Here is a 19,655-nt window from a genome sequence, read left to right on the forward strand (position 1 = left end):
CATTCTCACACCACTGGACACCCTTTGGTATAAGAGTATCTTGAGATGTTCAAGTTCCACAGAACACATTTTCCAAAGTGCTGGGGTAGGGAAGGCTGTCAGATCTCCTACTCAGCAGTTTGAAACATCGATTTCAACCTTTGTGTTGTCTGGCAAGAAGAAAACCTATTTTTCCTAATGAAATATTCTCTGGCAGCATTAACTGCTATTTTACATGAGTGAGAAAAATGTGTGTGGGGTAGAGTCAGGAAGAAAATACAAGTCAGGAACACTTCTTTAAAAATTTTCTTCTCGAAACATATATGTGTTGGGGGTATAGAAACAATTGAGGGGAGAAAGCATTCAATGAGAAAACATTGTATGTGTTAATATGCAAAGAAATGTTAAGAGTTGGAACATATGAAAAACAATACAGCCTACCCAAGCCTGAAGCTATTTAAAATTCCACTTTTTTTGTTCCTTACTTGGGCACTAAAACTCTTTTCTACAAAATGTTGAATACCACTGCTTTCTTCCTTTTTCTTCTGACGTTTTGCATTGAAAAGTCATTTTCTCTCTCACCAGATTGCTCTCCTATTTTGTTTTGCCAAACTCTCCTTTTTATCCCCCATAAATATCTTCTTTTATATCTGAGCACAGCATCACCACATTGCTCCATTTTCATCTACGGGGGGAAATAGATGGGATAGAAGAGCATGGGGATGTGGGTAAGAGCTGTGACTCAGAGTTGCTGAAACAAATAGAATCACTGCAGATTTCTCAAGGCATGACATCTCTTATGGCATTTCTGATGCCTACTCTAAGCAAGTTGAGGGCCATAGTTAGCAGTTGGAGGTAGAAGAGTGGCCTCTGTGTCCACAAATGCAGAAATTAATTGCTATTGTGGGAGGTGACATCCCTGTGCTACCAAATTATCCATCCATCAATTTCACAAATATTTATGACACATCTACTACATGCCAGGGACAGTTCTATGAAATTCTGCTGGTCGCATCTTTCCTTTCAGTCTGATGGCGGCGAGGTGACTTACTCTAAAATCATTTCCTCCAGATTCTTCCTGGCATCCTATATAGAGGCTTCATTTTCCTCCTCCATATACTGTTGCGTATTTCCTAAGTTAAAAGCTGAAGCTCACAGAGTTCTTATTTTATTAAATTAAGAAAATTTCTAGATGTAAGGAACTAATATCCAGTGTTTTATTTTCCAAGTAATATTCTTTTATGGCTGAAGTACCTTTTATGTGAGGTAATCATTGTAATTCCTTGAAAACTCAGAAAAGACAGGATTTTTTTCACTGGTTCAATGTCAAATTAAATGAAGGCATCAAATGGATTTCCAAATGATTCTATTCTCCGGCCAAAGTCATTTGGTATTTTAATAAGTAATTTGGATGTGGAATAAAGTATTCACATAGGGTAAAATTACCTCAATTACCTACAAACTAACTAACTAGAATTCTAAAATAACTTCAATTTTTTTCCTCGGCACATCACTTTTAGGAGAATGCAGTAAATCACAAGTGAATAAGTTGATACACTAGTATCAGACGCCATGCAGTTCAAAAATAAAGGAAAAGCCTTTCAGCTTGAGTTTGCCACCAATATTTTTGCTAGGCTCCTCTTGGATTCTCTTCCTTTTCTTTAGGTCCTGGATATGTAAGCAAGTGCTTATTTTTGAAACTGGTTTAGGTTTATGAACATCATCTTCTTGCCTTATTCTTGGTGGGACGGATCATGCTCTTACTTTTTTTGTTTGTTGTTTTTCAGTCCTCTTTTATTAAGTTAAAACAATTCTACAGTTATTTTAGGACACAAAACTCTTCACATTCAACTTTTGTTTCAGAATTTCAAATAATTTAAACTGGAGTACGCAAATGTGAACGGAAACATTTCGAAATGTAAGCGCACTATTTTGTTGTTAGTGTTAGAGCCTTAGTTCAGCTGAGCAAATATTTAACAAGATCCTACTAAGCACCAAGCCTTGTGGTGGGCGTATTGGGGTATTAAGAGTAATTAACTCCAGGCACATATACAAACAGATTATTTCAATGAATCAGATGGGTGATGCAAAGTAGAATGATGAGAGATATTTAGTCCAACCAGGGGATTGAAGGAAATCTTCCTGCAGAATATGATCCCTGATTTAGTCTTGGAAAATGAATATTTTCCAAGCAAAAGCATGGGAAGGGTTTCAGGAAGAGGGAAGAGCATTAGCAGAGCAAAGAGGCATGGAGTCTTTTGGCATTGTATCCCAAAGAACTACCGTCAATGAAAAAGTATACTGGAGTATCAAGTCTGAGGTGAAGGCTAATGATGAGGATGGACAGGCAGGCACTGGACCAATTCTCGAGGTCTTTCTATCTCCTACTGGGAAGATTGACTTTTATTCTAAGGATGATGGACAGCCATTGTTGGGTTGTAAGCAGAAGAATGATATGCTCACGTAAGTATTTTATATAAATTCTGACTGTGCAAGTAAGAAAAATTTTAGGACGACAAGACTGGAAGCAGGGAAACCTGTTAGGAGTCTTTTTTCAACATTATCGACAAGAGATGACTGGGGACTGGAGTAGGGGATTGGTGGAGGGTCTAGAGATATAGATCTGAGAACTATTCACAATAGAAAATTCACAGAGTGTGCTGATTTATAGGATTGGACTCGCTTTATAACTCTGCCACATTCTATTTCAAAGCAGAGCTCGGCATAAGGGAGCTCTCTCTTCATGAAAGGCCAAGGGAGTTTCCTGAATCAATGCCTGGACATGGTTGGACAGCACAGACCTCGGAGTCAGTGAGAGCAAGAGCTTCCAGAATATAACCATTTAATATCATCTCACTATTTAAGATGCAGTATAATAACTCTACTACCAATTCCCTTTTTTCTCTCAACTGCCAGCTGTGTTTCTCTTTAATTATATTTAAAAATAACACCTACTTTCAAAGATAACCACATTCAAGCTGCTATTATGGCTGTCTTTTGAGTAACTGAATAAAATCCTCAACATTGTAAACTCCAACCCCTAAGGATTAGATCTCAAACTGCATCACCAAGCTCGAAGAATTCAGAAAAGATGACACCATACAACTCAACGTGTCTTTTCACCAAGTTTCCACCACTACCACTTAAACCAATGTGTTAGAAATTCTACTTGCTAAAGGTCATATTTTTCTGTCAGTGCTGCAGTCTCTGGAGAGGATAGTCAGTGTATCTGGAATGACTCTCGCCCTAATTCAATGCTTACAAGATTATGCAAAAGTTTTCAAGTTAGCCAGGACCAAACACGTGCAGAGTACATCAATTTTGTGTCGAAGCGATCATAGAAATGGGTTCCCACTTTAACTGATTCCACTAATAATGATCCTTCTGTTTGTGGCCTTCATCAAAAGAAGGTAACGACAGAACAGCCACCGAGTCAGCCAAACTATAGAATTAAGGAGTGAGAAAAGTAGCTGGAAAATGAGAGAAAATGGGGGAAAAGATTAAGTTTATAAAAAATATTATTTAATTAGGAATGGGTCCAGTTTAAATGATCCATCTGCAGAACAAGTTCTTGGAAGCATCAGTCCAATCTTATTTAAAATCCAGTTAATTCCCCTTTTATTCTTCTTAGAGAGAGATCAGCAAGGAATACAAAACAAAAAGATTTTTCAGAACCAGTTTACTAACTGACAGTCATTGGAATAATTCTTTTGGTTTGACTCATTGAGCCAGGATGCTAACATTATTTAAACATATTGTTTTCTATTTATTCTCGGGTTTTTATTTAAATCCCAAAGCTATAACAAGTGTGTAATTTACCAGAGAAAATGAAATTGCTCTTTGTTAAGTACACATTGAAAATCATATGCTACAATATGTATTGTACATTTAGTACAGTTAAAAAAAGCTATATTTTCAAATCCAAATTTGAAACAAATTCAATGCAATTTGGCATGCACTGCAGCATGCAGAGAGATTCCTATGTATTAAATACTTTCTGGTAACAAGTGAAATTTTCTACTTGCTTAAAAATATCAAAACAGGAGAAGGAGATCTTAAATAACAACCCAAATATAAAAATATCTTAAGAAAATAAATGGATTTGACTACAGTAAAATCTATGATACCCATACATTTAGGACCACAGACAACGTCCCTCAGATGGGTTGCAGACTGGTATATCTAAGATAGACAAGGGATTCTCTAGAGAACATACCACAAACTCCTGAAAATCAACAACAACCAGACAAAAGAAACTTTACCTTTTTTCTTTTGATTGTAAAAGTCTTCCCCAGTTCCTCTCTTACTTCAACACAGTGTGTTCTCAACACAGATCTTGAAAAGTATCAGTCAGATCACATCCTCCTCTGCTCCGGACCCTCGATGGCTCCCAGCTCACTCACAGGAAGAGCCAAACCCCATAGGAGGTCTGCTGGGTCACCCCCACCTCTCTCCCTCATCTCCAAGCACCCTCTCCCTCACTTTAGTCCAACTACCATCCTTGATCTTCTTGGAACACTCCAGTTATGCACCTGCTTCAGAGCTTTAGCATTTGAAGTTCTGGAATGCCCTTCCTTCGCTTATTTGCAAAGCTTGCTCCTTCCTTTCCTCTCTATCTTTGTCCAGGCCTGTCTAATCATCTGAAACAAATTAGCAACCTCCCTCACCTTCTCTTAGGCCACTTTTTCCCTCCTGCAGAGTACTTATTACCATCTGACAATCTATATTTTTCCTCATTTATTTGTTTACTGTTGCAGTCTCTTCACAAGAGATACATTCTACCAGGGCAGGAACTTTGTCTGTTTTGTCTCTTGTTTTAAATTTTACAGATCGCAGAGGATGCCCTGGTGCAATGTCCATATTGTCCCGTTTTCAGCTGCCAGGAGTGTTGTGTACAGACAGCTCACCGCTGAGCCCCTCTCCAAGTCAAGTCTGCAGCTGAAGAGAGCCACCTGGCCCAAGGTAACACTCCCTTTGTGGGGTCGCCCACATCAGTGATGATCAGTGGTGGAGTGTAAAGGCCCAGCCTCATCTTCCCGATTCAGCATAACTCATAGGAACCATCCCATCTTGAGAGCTCCGTATGGGCTCTCTTGTGGCTTTTACTGTGTGTGTGTGAGGAAGATTAGCCTTGAGCTAATTATTTGTTGCCAATCCTCCTTTTTTTGACGCGGAAGATGGGCCCTGGGCTAACATCCATGCCCATCTTCCTCTAGTTTATATGTGGGACGCCTGTCACAGCATGGCTTGATGAGCAGTGTGTAGGTCCGTGCCCGGGATCCGAACCTGTGAACCCCAGGCCACTGAAGTGGAGCATGTGAACTTAACCACTATGCTACCGGGCTGGCCCCTCCTATGGCTTTTTTTTTAACTGCACTAGTTCAGCTTCTTCCTCTGACCAATACTACTTTCTTCTCTTCCACAGATGCTGACCCCGAGAGCACTACTCAGTAAACTTCAAATGCACAAATCTCAATCTCAGAGTCTACTTCCCAGGAAACCCTGCTAGGATCACAGATGAAAAAACTAAAAACAGAGTCTAAGTAACCTGTCCATGGTCACATAGCTGCTAAGTGGGGGAGCCAGGACCAAACCCACAGAGTCTAGTTCCAGAGCCTGTGTTTTTAACCACTACTTCCTGCCGCTACTCACATAACCAGACTTTTTCCAAGAATTTAAAGTATATTAAGTACCTTAGAGTGAATACTTACAAAAGAAAATGAATGGGATTAGGATTGAGGGATGAAGGGGAAAATTAATAGAAGAGAATAGATGGTAATCATTATGTGCCATGAACTGAGGAACTTGATTAACTTAGATAACAGACAATGACAAAACTTATAGGGGTTTGAGTACTACGTTAAGTCTAACAGATGATTTAGAAACAAAAATGAGACTGAGGAGGGGGGTAAGGAGATGGGATAATGAAATCTCAAATGATTGTTGATAGGATTTATGATTTATATAAGACATGGAATATGTGGTCTGGTGTAGTTGTTGCAAACAGCTATTACAAGAGGTAGGGTAATCTTGTAGACTATAGTTTCCTTCCTTCCTGAAGTACAAGGATTCCCTTAGTTACCATATATACTGTTGTTGGAATTGTGGGCAAGATGCTCATCCTTCCTGATTATCATCCACACATTCAAAAGCTGTTATTGTGATTAAACAAATTAATGTTATGATGGTGCTTTTTATAAACCAGAGTGTTTTACAAATAATTATACCTGAGTATAGGCATCTTTACAGAGTTGTCTGTTCATGCTCTGACTTCAAGCAGGACTATAATAAAATCTTCCTATCTATTTTAAAAGAATCCCTTTCTAAAAAGCTCAAATCCCCTTAGAAAAACTTTGCAATGCTTATAGCCCTGATGAAAATTCTTCCTTGTAAATATACTGAATCCCTCATACTGTGAATCCCTCCCATTTCTGCATTTTTGGATTTCTATGGAAACAATATGCCTGCTATTGTAGTTTTAAGAATAATTATTTACTGTTTTTAGATTTTTAACATTATTTCTTATTTCTTCTCTATCTTATATAACTGCAGTTCCTCTGATATCGACACTGTGATTTCACTTCTCTTCAAGGTGCAGAGCTAGCCATCTCCTCTAAATACTGATAACTGTGACTGAATTTGTAGAGTTCTTATCACTATCTCAGTATCAATACTTTAAACCATGGACTTGAAAAATCACTAATTAAAAGTGTCAAACTTCTAATTAAACCCTTCAGAGAAACTATACGCTTAGAGTAAATGGGAATAAAAAGAAAAGGTAATATAAATTCTTTTAATTTCATTTTTAATTTTTTGGAGTTTGAAGTGCTCTGCATTAGTTTATTATAATCATCTGTCCTATAAGTTGATATTATTCTCTTTTACTGATCAAATAAATGAATCTCCAAGGAGACTGAGAGTAAAAATCAAATAGGCATCATTCAAGTCAATTAAAAATCTAGAATAAAATCTCCTGATTCATAATCCAAAGCCATTTCTATCATATTACATACAATAATTACACTTTTCTTAAATATGGTTTTTAAAAATCCATATGAATGATTCGGAAGAAAGTCTGTAACATTCATTTCACATTCTCAAGCAATCTTCTCTAGAAATTCAGACAACTATTACTGTTCTACTAGAAGAAAAAAAGTTATTTTTATTTTTAAGATGGCAGTCACGTGTGAGAACAAAATACAGCCATATTGATAACAATGTTCCTTTCTTCTCCTTTTTCATTTTCCATCATTCTCACTTTGTTTCCCGCCTTCTGTTTGCTTTTTGTACTTTTCCAATTTCATTATCCATTGTGTTCCTCATTCTTTCTACCTCGATTTCATTACTCCATTGCAATATTGTTTCTCTTTGAGGTAAAGAGAAAGTAAAATGGATTCCAACCCATGAAAAGCTGAGATAAGATTTCAATTGCAGTTCAGATGGCTATAAGCTCATCTCTAGGCAGCTCTCAGGTGCGGGACAGCAAAAGGGAGGATTGTTTCTGCTGTCTCCCTGTATGTATTACCCTGGAAGAATCTCAGACCTTGCCATGCATGGTAGTATTTCTTTACTGAATCAATATTTCAGCTGAAGCTGCTTACAATTGATGTCTGTCAGACTTTGGCTGTAACGTGAACCCAGTGGAGAAAATACATGGTGAGGCATACTGTGCTTGCCAGACTTGACCACGACAGGAAGGTGGAGAATGTACAAACAGAGGTCAGGAAAGGGAATGTGTACAGCAACATGGAAGAAAAACCTAACTTTGCCTTATATAAGAATATTTTATGGAATAAATATTCAGTTCCTTGTCATTTACAGTATATTTAACATTTGATTTCTGCAGAGGATTATTTTTCTTTTGATAATTAGAATCATAATTTTTCCCATTGTGTGCTGAAAAGAGAATTTACATGTAATCTCCCTGGGGGTAAAGAATTGTGCCACATTCGGCTTTACAGTTCCAGAAACCTTGCCACGGTACCCAGGTTATGTTAGGCTTGTTCAATTCAACCAAATTCCTAAATATCATCAAATCCACATTAGAAACATAAGGATTTTTAAAAAATGATTTTTAGGTTCTTAAATTTCTTACAATGCTGTTTCCCAGTTTTTAGCAATCCACATAATCAGAAATAGCAGCCTAGGGTCTACAATTTGTTACAGTGTAAACATTTCTTGTTCTCACCAAAATGTATATGAAGCAACTGTCTTAATTATGAACACCCCAGTAATATTATACAAGGATAATTGGCACAGGACAATTTTGTAGGACAAATTTGAGGACAAATTTTATTTTATTTAAATAAAAACAAATAATAACTGGTTTTGTACACTGAAGTTACCATAATAACAACTACTTGGATAATTAAAATAAAAATCAGGCTTTCTTTATACAAATAATGGATGTAAATCTAATTTGATTTTTTGCTGTACATATCTGACATTAATCTATTAAAGAATTCTCTTAAAACTATATAATTATATAATTTGTATAAATGGACCCAGTGCTTCATTTTATCTCATGAAACAAAAGTATACCCATTGTTTCTATGCTGTGTATCTTAGAGACATTTATTTCTATAGACATTATCATAAAACTCTCATGAGATGTTATTGAAATTTAATTGTGGATTCTTCCAGACCTATAGCAGGATAATACATTTATAATTATTTTAACGGTTAAAATATAGTTTTCATTTTACTACACTTTTTTTATTTTTAGGAATCTATCAAAAATCTAATCAATCCAGAAATATTTTTAAAAGAGAGTAAAGGAAAATATTCATAGCTTTGTCTTTATAATATGACTGAAAGACTTTGAGAGAAAAGCAGGGGTTAAAAATTATCCTTTAACCGCCTACACACTCCTGGATTTTGAGAGCAGGCTCCTTTAACACTTTTTTCCTACTGCAGTATTTGTTGCTTAAGGAAGTCTGTGGGTGGATAAGATGTTATTATCCCTCCTACACACACCCGTTTTCTTATTTACAACATTAAATCTCCATATATAAGTACTTGAAACACGAACCCCTTTCTTTCAACTACTTTCTGAAATTCTTTGGAATTTGGTCCACGCGTTACCACTTATTACCTTCCTATAGGACACATATATAGTTAATTATAGTTTATACTGAATTTTTTTCGAGTGGTAGCCTGTCCAAAAGGTTATTTGATGTACACGCCTTTGCAACTAAACATTTTTTTTTTGAAAACAGAATTCCAAAAACAGCAGGTCTTATGTTCAAAACTCATAACACAAAATTATGCTTTGTATTAATGAGTCTTCTTAAACACTAAGAGGGTACAATCACTGAAATGGGAAAAGCCAACCTTTATTTGTCTCTTATTAACCTACAAATTACCTTTAGGAATAAATGCACATGTGCAGATCATGTTGGAGGCACAGTAAACATGATTTACCTAAATAATGTTAGCCCTTTGAATTGTTTTATCTCAATAAATAGACCAATAGATTTTAAAACTCTCTATAAAACATACACTAACAAGTTATACATTTTATGAAACCTTTTATTCCTTTCATATTGTAGTAAAAATGTTCCCTCAAATGCAATACATAACAGATATGCCCTTGTGCAAATGGGTTAAACTTAAATTATTTTAAAAATAATCAGGTCTAATCTTCTTTGCTAATGTAATATTCATTTATTGTAAAAATATAGGACAATCTAAAGAAAGTAAAAATTGATGTATTTTTAATGTGATTTTGGATTTGGAGGTTTAATGATATCATTTATGATAGTCACATATATAAGCATTTTGTAAATAAATTTGTTCACTTCACTTTTCAGATCAACGCACTCCAGTTTGGAATTATATTATCTTTTGTTAAAAGAAATTGTAAAAATAACCATTAACCATCCAAAGTGCTTGCAAAGAAGCCCCAGTTATTAATTAAATACACATTATTGAGAATATAACCTATAGACCAGTTAGAACAATCACAGGGACTTCAACCACTTCTGGTTAATTCAAAGGAAACTGATTCTGCTCCTCTGATACCTTGTTAACAGGAACTCCGTCAGAATACAGAAGCAAGTCATCCTCCGTATAGCAGAAGTAGCGAGTCAAGTACATTTTACGTACAATCCAATGGATATTCACTCTAAACTAGGTTTTTAGGTTGTCATTATTAAGCTTTTCTGGCATTTTGTAATAGAGTAAAAAAATTAAAGAAAATTAAAACCATTAGTATTTCAGAGCAAAGTAACACACAGACTAAAAAAAAAAATAATTCAGTAAAAACCAAACCAAACAAAACAAAAACACTGTTCAATCTCTGATTTTAAAAAAAAACAGTTTACACAGCTGGGAGTAAATAATCATTTACCACAACTTTCAGAACAATAACTCTTTAAAAAGAATACAACTCAGAATTAAATGGGTTATATGCTTTTTTTTTTCCCCTAAAGCAATTATCTCTTAAGAAGTTGCTTTGTTTTTTTCTCTGAGTTACTAAAAAACACCTATAATTGAAAGGAACAGAACAAATAAAAAAGGAGAAAAAAAAAAAGGAAAGTAGTTTCCAACTAATGTACAAAATTTAAGTTAGAAACATCATATTCATGAGATTAAAACTGTTTCCTAAAAACATTAGCTTATCAGATCACAGGATAACATAATGAACCAAAGATTTCAATATAAAATGCAACAAGAAAGAGTGGGCATGACTTCACTTCCACTATCATGTGCTAATTACAATGAATGAAAGCTGGGAACTAGTGTCTGAAACATAAACTACACCTTATTATTTAAAAAAATGAAGCAATGATGTATGATATAAGGAGGAGACTCAATTAGAAGAAAGTATATTGTGATATTTCAACAGAAAGATCAATGAAGATATTCTGTGTTTTGTAGACTGGTTTGTTAAATTTTGTTTTCAAAGATGCTAAAAAATCAACGAAACTTGTTGTATGAACAGTAGAACAGTTGAAGCTCAACACAATATCTGACAAATTAGGTAGTCTACATATAAAATTAAATAGCTGGAAAATATACAGAATTTTGCATAGAAACTACTTCCTTCCAAAAGCAACATTTTATAAGTTGATTAATTTCTTAATATTCCAATGATGAAAAATCTACTCAAGGAACTATCTTTTTTCCCTTTCTTTTTCTCTCTAAGATTTAATTTGTTCTAGAAGCTCTTCTTCTCAAAACCTCTAGGAACGTTTTCTTAGGAATACTATATTAATCAGCTACAGAAAAAACAAACAAACAATTTCCTAGAAGGTAGTGAAAGACTGACCTGACATCGAATGACCGTCCACTATCATGTGACACTGAAACCCATTTCATGCTCTCGTGGTACTGAATCTTGACTACTGTTCAGCTTTAGACTTTATGGAAAAAAACTGTGCCCCAATATGCTGTTCTAATTGTATTCTCTGGGTATTTTGCTTATTTGGCTAGTGAAGCCTTTCATTACATAAAGTGATTTGATAAATCTTTCAAGTGTTGCCCAAACTAGATAAGGTGTGCAGTAGAAGAACTGACTTCCCTGAATCCAAGGCCTTCTTCTCTTTATCTTTTATCAAATTTTGCATTTAAAAACTAAAATTTACTTGGAACCATACATTTAATTGTTTTATACAACATAAGCAAGGCCTTGAGAGAATGCGTGTGTTTTTATTCTTTCTCTTTTTATTATTCTCGTTGAAATTATACCTAGTTTTTGTTTTCTTCTTGTGTATAAAGGTGAGATTTTGCTTGGATTTCATTTCGAAAAGCATTTTGGGAAATTTACAATGAAGATTCAATCCATAAGTAAAATCTTATTTGGCAGTAAGTACAACAGATCAAATTTGGAAAGTTTCTGCCCTTCTCTTATCTTATATACTTCCTTAAACACACAACTAAATAATGAAAACATAAATGTTATTTTAGTAAAAAAACTATAGATTAATTAAAAAGTAAAGAGACTATCTTTTCATTGGCTTAAATTTTGTTTATCTTTTTTACTTTCCTTTTATGAATGAAAGCTCCTTCAGTTTCAAATTATTATTTTGATAAGATTCTGTTTAAATGATAGTTATGTATGTGTTAATATTAATACCTAGTAATTGAGGGCAGTATTATATGTTTTAAAAACTCAATATTTAAATGATTTCCTCATGAGTTTTCTGCCTTTCCAATATGCTTGGAAGCTTCTGTTAGGAAGATTTCACATGTATATCTATCTCAAAGATAACTCAGACACAAACAAATAAAAGAATAAGGAAGATTAGATGGAGATAGAGTTCTTAAGTAAGGTTCATAAATATATCTAATAATTTGCATAGCATATACATTTACTTAATAAGGAGAATGATAATTTTTTGTCTTCTCTTTTCCTAAAATACAAAATGCAAATTTGTATCAGATATCTGTAATGGCAAATATATGAGTACATATCCACAAAGAATATCCACATGTAAGTTTTCAAATATATAAAAAGGCAACTCCTACCTCCATCTCCAGATCCTGATCCTGCATCTGGGGGGAAAAAGAAATACTTCGTTGTTGCTTGAAAAACATATTCAAAAATATTCAAGACATTTTTAAAATTCATGTTTACTTTCTTCATTAAGACAGTAGTATAATCGAGAAAATGACTAGTATTTAATCTGAAAATGTATATTCACATCAATTTAAAATAATTTCTATAACATAACAAAATAAATTCTGTTATTTTCATTCTTAAACTTTATGAAAAAAAGTATTATCTAGCTTTGGAATAATTCCTAAACTTGACTATGCAAAATCTCTCACATTTTTATTTTATTCAGGATGCATTTGGTGCCATTAACAAAAAAAATGAAAATGAAATGCTTATAACAAGTCAGTGAGATTAAGAAATAAAACAGTCTAAGACATGTGGCAAATAAACTCATAATTAACGCTTATATTCTTGTAAATCACAAAGAGAAAAACAGTTTAAAAATGAATATCTTTTTATATAATTGCTAATATGTTTTCCAAATACCACAATTCTGGATGAGTCTATCTGCAACCAACAGCATCTTTTGTTTTTGAAATCAGCAGAAAAGTGAGCTTAACTTTTGTCTTTGTGATTAAAATTGGATATACCCTAGGTGATGCTGGCAGAAAAAACAATAACTTCCCTTCTGCCTTTCTCTTTCTCCACTTCTTCTCTCCCCTCCCTCCCACATAATTATAACTGCTCAAAGTTGTCTATTTTGGAGAACTCAGTTCCCAGAAACATCCAGTTTTCTAGTTGGAGTCAAGACCGTTGAGTTTCCATCTGCTTCCACCTGTTAAGTGTAGACATCATTTTCCTTATGCCTCCCACTTCTTCCATTCTAAAAACATTTGCTTATGTATTTTTAATGTTAATATTGGGAAATAAGACTAATACCGGTATTGTCTGTCTGATATACCCTCATTTTACACTGAAATCTCAACCAGGGTTCAAGACCTGCACCAAATGCCACTTCCATGAATTTGTGTTTGCTGTGTTAGTCCAATTAAATTAAAACTACTTATACTTGCTTGTCTCCATGACACTTTCCTGAGAGGCCCATCATATAAAGAAGCATAATGCATGAAAATCCACAGAAGGTTGACACATACTGAAGAATGGATGCCTCCCCAATAGTCCTCTGTATCATCATGTTAGGCATTAGCACTGCCATGAAGGAGCAGTAGTTTGAATTGTCAGCCTTGGTGGAGACTCACATTAACTAAAATCACAGGATCTACCCTTGTATGGAATCAGAATGTCAGGTCATTAATTAACTGCTAAGGTGACTAAGGCATATGTCTTTGGGCCAGCATATCCTTTTCTTAAAGGCAAGCTAATTGGTAAAACAATTTATAATAACAACCTTCTTAGTAAATGTAGAATCAAGTAAGGATTTTAATATGATTTGACTGTTTAATGATAACAGATCAAGAAAGGCTGATACATTCATCTCCATAACAGGAGAATAGCCCTGTCAACTGAACTGATAATCATGTCAGGGCACCATCACTTGGATGGGACAGTGCCCGAATGGTCAATGTTTGTCATGTCTCCTTTTTTATACTTTCACAGCTAAAATTTTAACTGACTTTATTTGAATTAATTTGAAAGCTTAATTCAGTATTACTTATAATCATCAGAGGCTAATAACAGGTTATACTATTACAGCACTAGTACATTCTACCTGTTTTAGTTGAATGTGCATAGTTTCTTTTCCCTTTCCCACTAAGACCACAAATTTCTTTAAATCAAGGACCATGTCTTGTTCAGCTTTCTATACTTACATGCACTTAAGAGGAAATGCATAAAAGCTTATGGATTCCAAGCTCTCAACATTATTCATTGGATGACATAAAGAATGTTATTCAATCTTCTTAAGCTTATTTGTCCTCTATTCAGTGGGTAGAGTAATGTCTATCTCATTGGACTATTTTGAGGATTATTGCACAATAGCATATTTTAAATGCTTATCATTGTGTCTGGAACATAATAATTAAAATTTTGAATAAATATCTTTCCTATTCATCTATAGGTTTTCTAATAAATACATTGTTGTTAGTCCTGTCCAGTTGATTTGACTCCCAGTGACCCTGTATATTAGCAGAGCAGAACCTTGCCCCATTTTTTTGCACCATTGTCTCATCTTCTGGAGCTATATCAGACAATGCTCCACTGTTGTTCATAGGGTTTTCATGGACAATTTTTTTGGAAGTTGGTGGCCAGGTCTTTCTTCCTAGTCTGTCTCAGTTTGGAAGCTCCACTGCAACCTGTCCACTATGGGCGACCCTGCTGGTATTTGAAATACTGGTGGCATAGCTTTCAGCATCACAGCAACACTCAGCCACCACAATATGACAACTGACAGGTGGTGCGGTTCCTTGACCAGGAAGCGAACCTGGGCCACGGTGGTGCAAGTGCCAGATCTCAACCACTAGACCACCAGGGCTGGCTTAAAATAAACAAATACATATGGCTAGAGAAAATCGAGAAAAATGGCAGACAGATTTTGGATTATATTTCCCAAGTATATTTCTAAAAATTCGAGGGGCATGGTCCTTAAGACAATTTGTGTTTGATTTGACCCAAATTAAGTAGCTAGGAAAGAAAATGATGGAAACAAGTGGCCCTTTAAGACCATGGCATCATTATGAAATAGTGATGGGAAGCTTTAATGGTTTCTCTACTATAAGATGAGTCATCTTGGCAAACCAAAGTTAAGTAGCCTACTAAAGCCTTATTAGTGAAGAAGTCATGATGTTGGACCTGAATCTAGGCTCCCAGTCAATGCATTTCTTATAAGACAAAACGTGAAATTGAGAGTGAGGCTATTGAGAAGACTGCCCAATAGGAAATCATTTTCTGGACAAAAAATTATTTGTAAGTTCAATTAAATATAATAAATAGAAAGTTCTATCTTCCACTGCCTTTATTCCTAGAGATCACAACTTGCCACCTCCACTCAGTGTCAAATAGCATTAAAAAATAAATGGAAATCTATGAAGAAAAGAATGAGAATCTCTTTTAGATCAAAAAGTCAGAACTTCAATTTATTTACAGTCAGACCTGGTTAATCAAAATTACTTTGGTCCCTCTATCATTATTCAGACCAAAAACATTTTAGATTACCAAGTCAATGGAAGATGCATTCATCAAGACTGGATTACTAATTAAATCCTGCAGAAATCTAAGTCTGTGAATGAGCTAGGGATGGATTACTCAATTGTGATTAAATTTTCTACTTGGCTAAGTATTTATTTTCATAGTATAACCAACACATTAGAGACTAGAGTAGAAAGACTTGAATGAATCAGGAGAATGTGATGGCATGTGCTGACAAGAACTTGGAGGTTGGCAAGTAAGAAAGAGAGATTTTGGTATCAAACATTGTTAGCGATAACCATAACTTCATGGCTATTACGACTACTGCCTTATGATCCTCATTTGACTATTGTCAGAGACAGACAGATATCCTATATGATGTTGAATAAGCAAATCTTTTCCTCGGTATTCTCCAGTATTTGACTACATCATTCCTGGTTTCTGGGAGTCAGAGGATTCATTTTTTTTTTTTTTTTCTATTCCATTTGTCCTAAAGTGTGATTTACCATTTTTTGTTCATGAGGTATGGGAGATTGATTTTTCATAAGTAGTTTGCTCCTTGTCTTTTTTTTTTTCCATCCTTAATATGAGAGTAGCATGCTGGTCCTCCACCTTTCCTCCTGGGGAATATGGTCCCACGTCGCTGTTACTTTCACTCATCACTTCTCACTCACAGATCCAGCAGCAATGACCTGTTTGCTTTAGCAAATAAGAAGCAAGTGGAGCACTACTTCAGCTTGCCTTCCCATCGCCCTTCCAGAAAGTACATTCACATTGTGAGGCAAAGAATCATGTAGGAGACAAGACTACTTAAGAATTGAAACCAAACCAAAAAGCCTACATTATTGCCCACGAGGAATGATACCATTCTCTTCCGCTAGTTCTTAGAAACTTTGGTGGTCACCAGTACAACTTGGAACACTATCAGTTATTAACAATCAATGGACTTAAGATAATCTTTTAAAGAATATGAGACTTTCTCCTTGCTCATTTACCACCTTGCCCCAGCCATCACACACAGAACTTTTAACATAATATCCAAGAATAGAAATACCTGTTAACTAAAAGAGGGATTTTTTCAATGAAATAGACTGTTCCTGGCACTATTCTATATTTCCATTTTTTGAAGAAAGTTCATGTTTTATATCATTATTTTTTTTCCTGAATATGCTTATATCATCCAATTCCTCAGAAATTATGACTTTCCAAAAAGATGCTTATTTGCCATTAAGGACAGCTATCATGGGACACTAAAGTTTCTTTAATATATGTGATTTTAATGTCTCCAGCCTAACCTGAGAACTCAGCTTCATTTTAAAGCATTGCTTTATCAAGGTGGGCTTCATTCCTCTTGGTTTTTGTTTGTTTGTTTGTTTGTTTTTCTGCCTGTAATGCTGTTCAGCTCCAACAACTTCTGTACACAAAAGGAAAACCTGAAAAGTTCAGGAGCTAAGGAAGTCACTCTTCCTCCTATCTATCTTTCTCATAACGTTCTTGGTACAATATAATTAAAAAGCTTTGTGGAATCCCAGGCTGTCTGTGTCAGAAAGGACAGATGTCGTTAGAGGTAATGCCCATCACCAATATAGTCTTCAATGTAGTCTGCTCCAGACTAAGAAGAGCATTTTGTAGAGCTGCTAAGGGTAGTCACATCTTAACTTCTGAACTAAATCTGCAAAGCTGTCCTCCAGCAAACCAACCAACAAACAAATTTTATCCACGCATAGATAGGTTGCTATATATTTAGCACCTGGACAGTCAATCTAGACTTCTAATTATATTATTCAACTATCTGCACTTCATTAAATAACATATGTATTAAAATCTACCAACATCCTTATGGTAGATTTTCTCTTTCTTCCAGAAGTGATTTGAAATGTAAAAGACATAGAATAGGAATAATGCATGCTTTGTACAAAAGAATAAGAGGCCTGTCTAGCCAATATACAGTCTAAATTATTTATTTGGAGATAACACAACAGGAAAGGCAAGGCATGGTTCTTGGATTCAGAATCCATTCAGAGGGTTTTAGGGAGTCTTCAGCATCACATACATACCTGTGGCACATGATCCTTCAGACACCACCAGTATCTCACTCTGCTGTTTGCACGCAGCCTGCCGAAGGTAACACTCATTCTGGTAGCTCTCCCCATTGGAGCCACACACAGGCACATAGTCACTGTTGCACTGGGGGACACACAGATGTAAGCCTATGGTTAGTACTGGAGTCTGCATGCCTCTGACATCTTGAACAGAAATAATCGTTTACAAAAGAAAACACTTGTCTTCGTTTATAGTGATCCCCATTGTATCCATTAAGTCTTTGACCTTGCAAGGGCATCATTCAAAGATACACAAAAGCAATGTCAAGTCAGCCAATCAGTCATTTGATTCAGATAGAGGGAAAAAAGCTTCTAAATTGTTCAGGCAATTCCAACAAAGTGATTGGAGAAGAAATACTAAAATGATATAGCAATAACTGTATCAATATTATTTAATATTGCTTCTCTGATATATGGCCCATCTGGCTTGGTTGAAAAAAATCAAAACATGCTACAATATTCAAGCTATTCAAAAACAAGTAATGTCTATCTGTGCTTGGAGCAGAAGTATACAGCTGCAATATCAAAGAATTCAGTTACTGCTGAGTATGTTTTTTCTCTGTTGAATTTTAATCTATACAAATTGCTAAATATGTGGATAAGACATTTGGACTACTAATTATTTTTTATATATTTTTAGATTATTGGATATTGATGTAGATACAGTGTAGAGAGAAATAATAGAATATGGAATACAGGAAAAAATTCAACAACTACTGAACTATATGTAAACTTTATTGACTATTCAAAAGTATGACGATTAATATATATTTCATAAAGAGAAAAGTTCATTTTTATAACAACCTCATTAAAAAAAAGTACACATTTTAGCATGAAAATTAGGCAACCTACGTGATATACTCATCATAATATAATCACCCTCTAAGGCATTAGAGATACTTGGCTGTGTCCTATACCTGTTAATTATGCCAGAGATGTGATTATCTCATGATGACTACCACTGATGCACTTCATTGTTTAATTATAACAAATGTAATGATCAAGACGATTATTTATAAATACTCATCTATGCCAGAAAGTAAGTAAAGCAAATCTAACATACACATGCTATATGAAAACACTTTTCTGTTTTCAATGTCTTATTAAAATATTTGGGTTTTTGAGGCACTGTAAATTCATAACACATACAAAATGAGCCAACAACCTAGTGAGATGGCTAGGAAAGTTTTAATATATATGATAATAAACCTAAACTCTATCATAAGTTCAATTCAACTTAGGGATTTATGCAAAAAAAAAAAAAAATAAGAGAGCAAATCCCGAATAAGGTTATAATCTGATGATAAAAACCTGAGATTTATTTTTTTACTCTATTTCTTTACAATATCTATACTTTCTCCTTCCCAATCAACCATTGAACTCTCGTTCTTTGCCTTTATATAATAATGGCTTAATCATCCTAAAAATTTATAAATGGTATAAGCCAATGTTCTCTGAAATGAAAATCTTATTTTATGAGTCTTATTTTGTATCTATTACTGAAAAACCTGAATACAATTTTTTACTAATTGTGAAATACTTTCCTCCCAATAGTAAATCCAAATTGTTATGACACTCATATTATGATCATCATAATTGCTAACATGGTGATTTAGATATTTAATCATATCTATTTAGAAATTATTTAAATATGATTAAAATGATAAATATTTTAAACATGACATATTTTAGAAATCTTTGTTTCTATAATTTCTAATCTAGACATTCTGGAAGCCCTCTATGCAATAATTCCTTTCCATGATTACACCGTTGGCTCCCACACTCAGTCCATCTACATGATTATATTTTAAAAATAATTTATTTATTTATTTTTCCCCCCAAAGCCCCAATACATAGTTGTATGGCATAGCTGCACATCCTTCTAGTTGCTGTACGTGGGACGGGGCCTCAGCATAGCCAGAGAAGCGGCGCGTCGGTGCGCGCCCGGGATCCAAACCCGGGACGCCAGCAGCGGAGCGCGTGCTCTT

General features: G+C 34.8%; 1 protein-coding gene across 1 annotated transcript in view; it reads right to left on the minus strand.

Moving 5' to 3' along the window:
• Positions 1 to 19,655, minus strand: part of TMEFF2 (transmembrane protein with EGF like and two follistatin like domains 2) — a 232,419-nt gene that overhangs the window by 204,046 nt on the left and 8,718 nt on the right. Inside the window, exons 3-4 of the mRNA XM_058549461.1 lie at positions 17,623 to 17,752; positions 12,451 to 12,477 (exon numbers count right to left, since the gene is read on the minus strand). Coding sequence (XP_058405444.1) covers positions 12,451 to 12,477; positions 17,623 to 17,752 — 157 coding nt within the window. The remainder of the gene's footprint in view (positions 1 to 12,450; positions 12,478 to 17,622; positions 17,753 to 19,655) is intronic.

This window comes from Diceros bicornis, chromosome 10 (assembly GCF_020826845.1).
Source record: "Diceros bicornis minor isolate mBicDic1 chromosome 10, mDicBic1.mat.cur, whole genome shotgun sequence".
Lineage (NCBI taxonomy): Eukaryota > Metazoa > Chordata > Mammalia > Perissodactyla > Rhinocerotidae > Diceros > Diceros bicornis.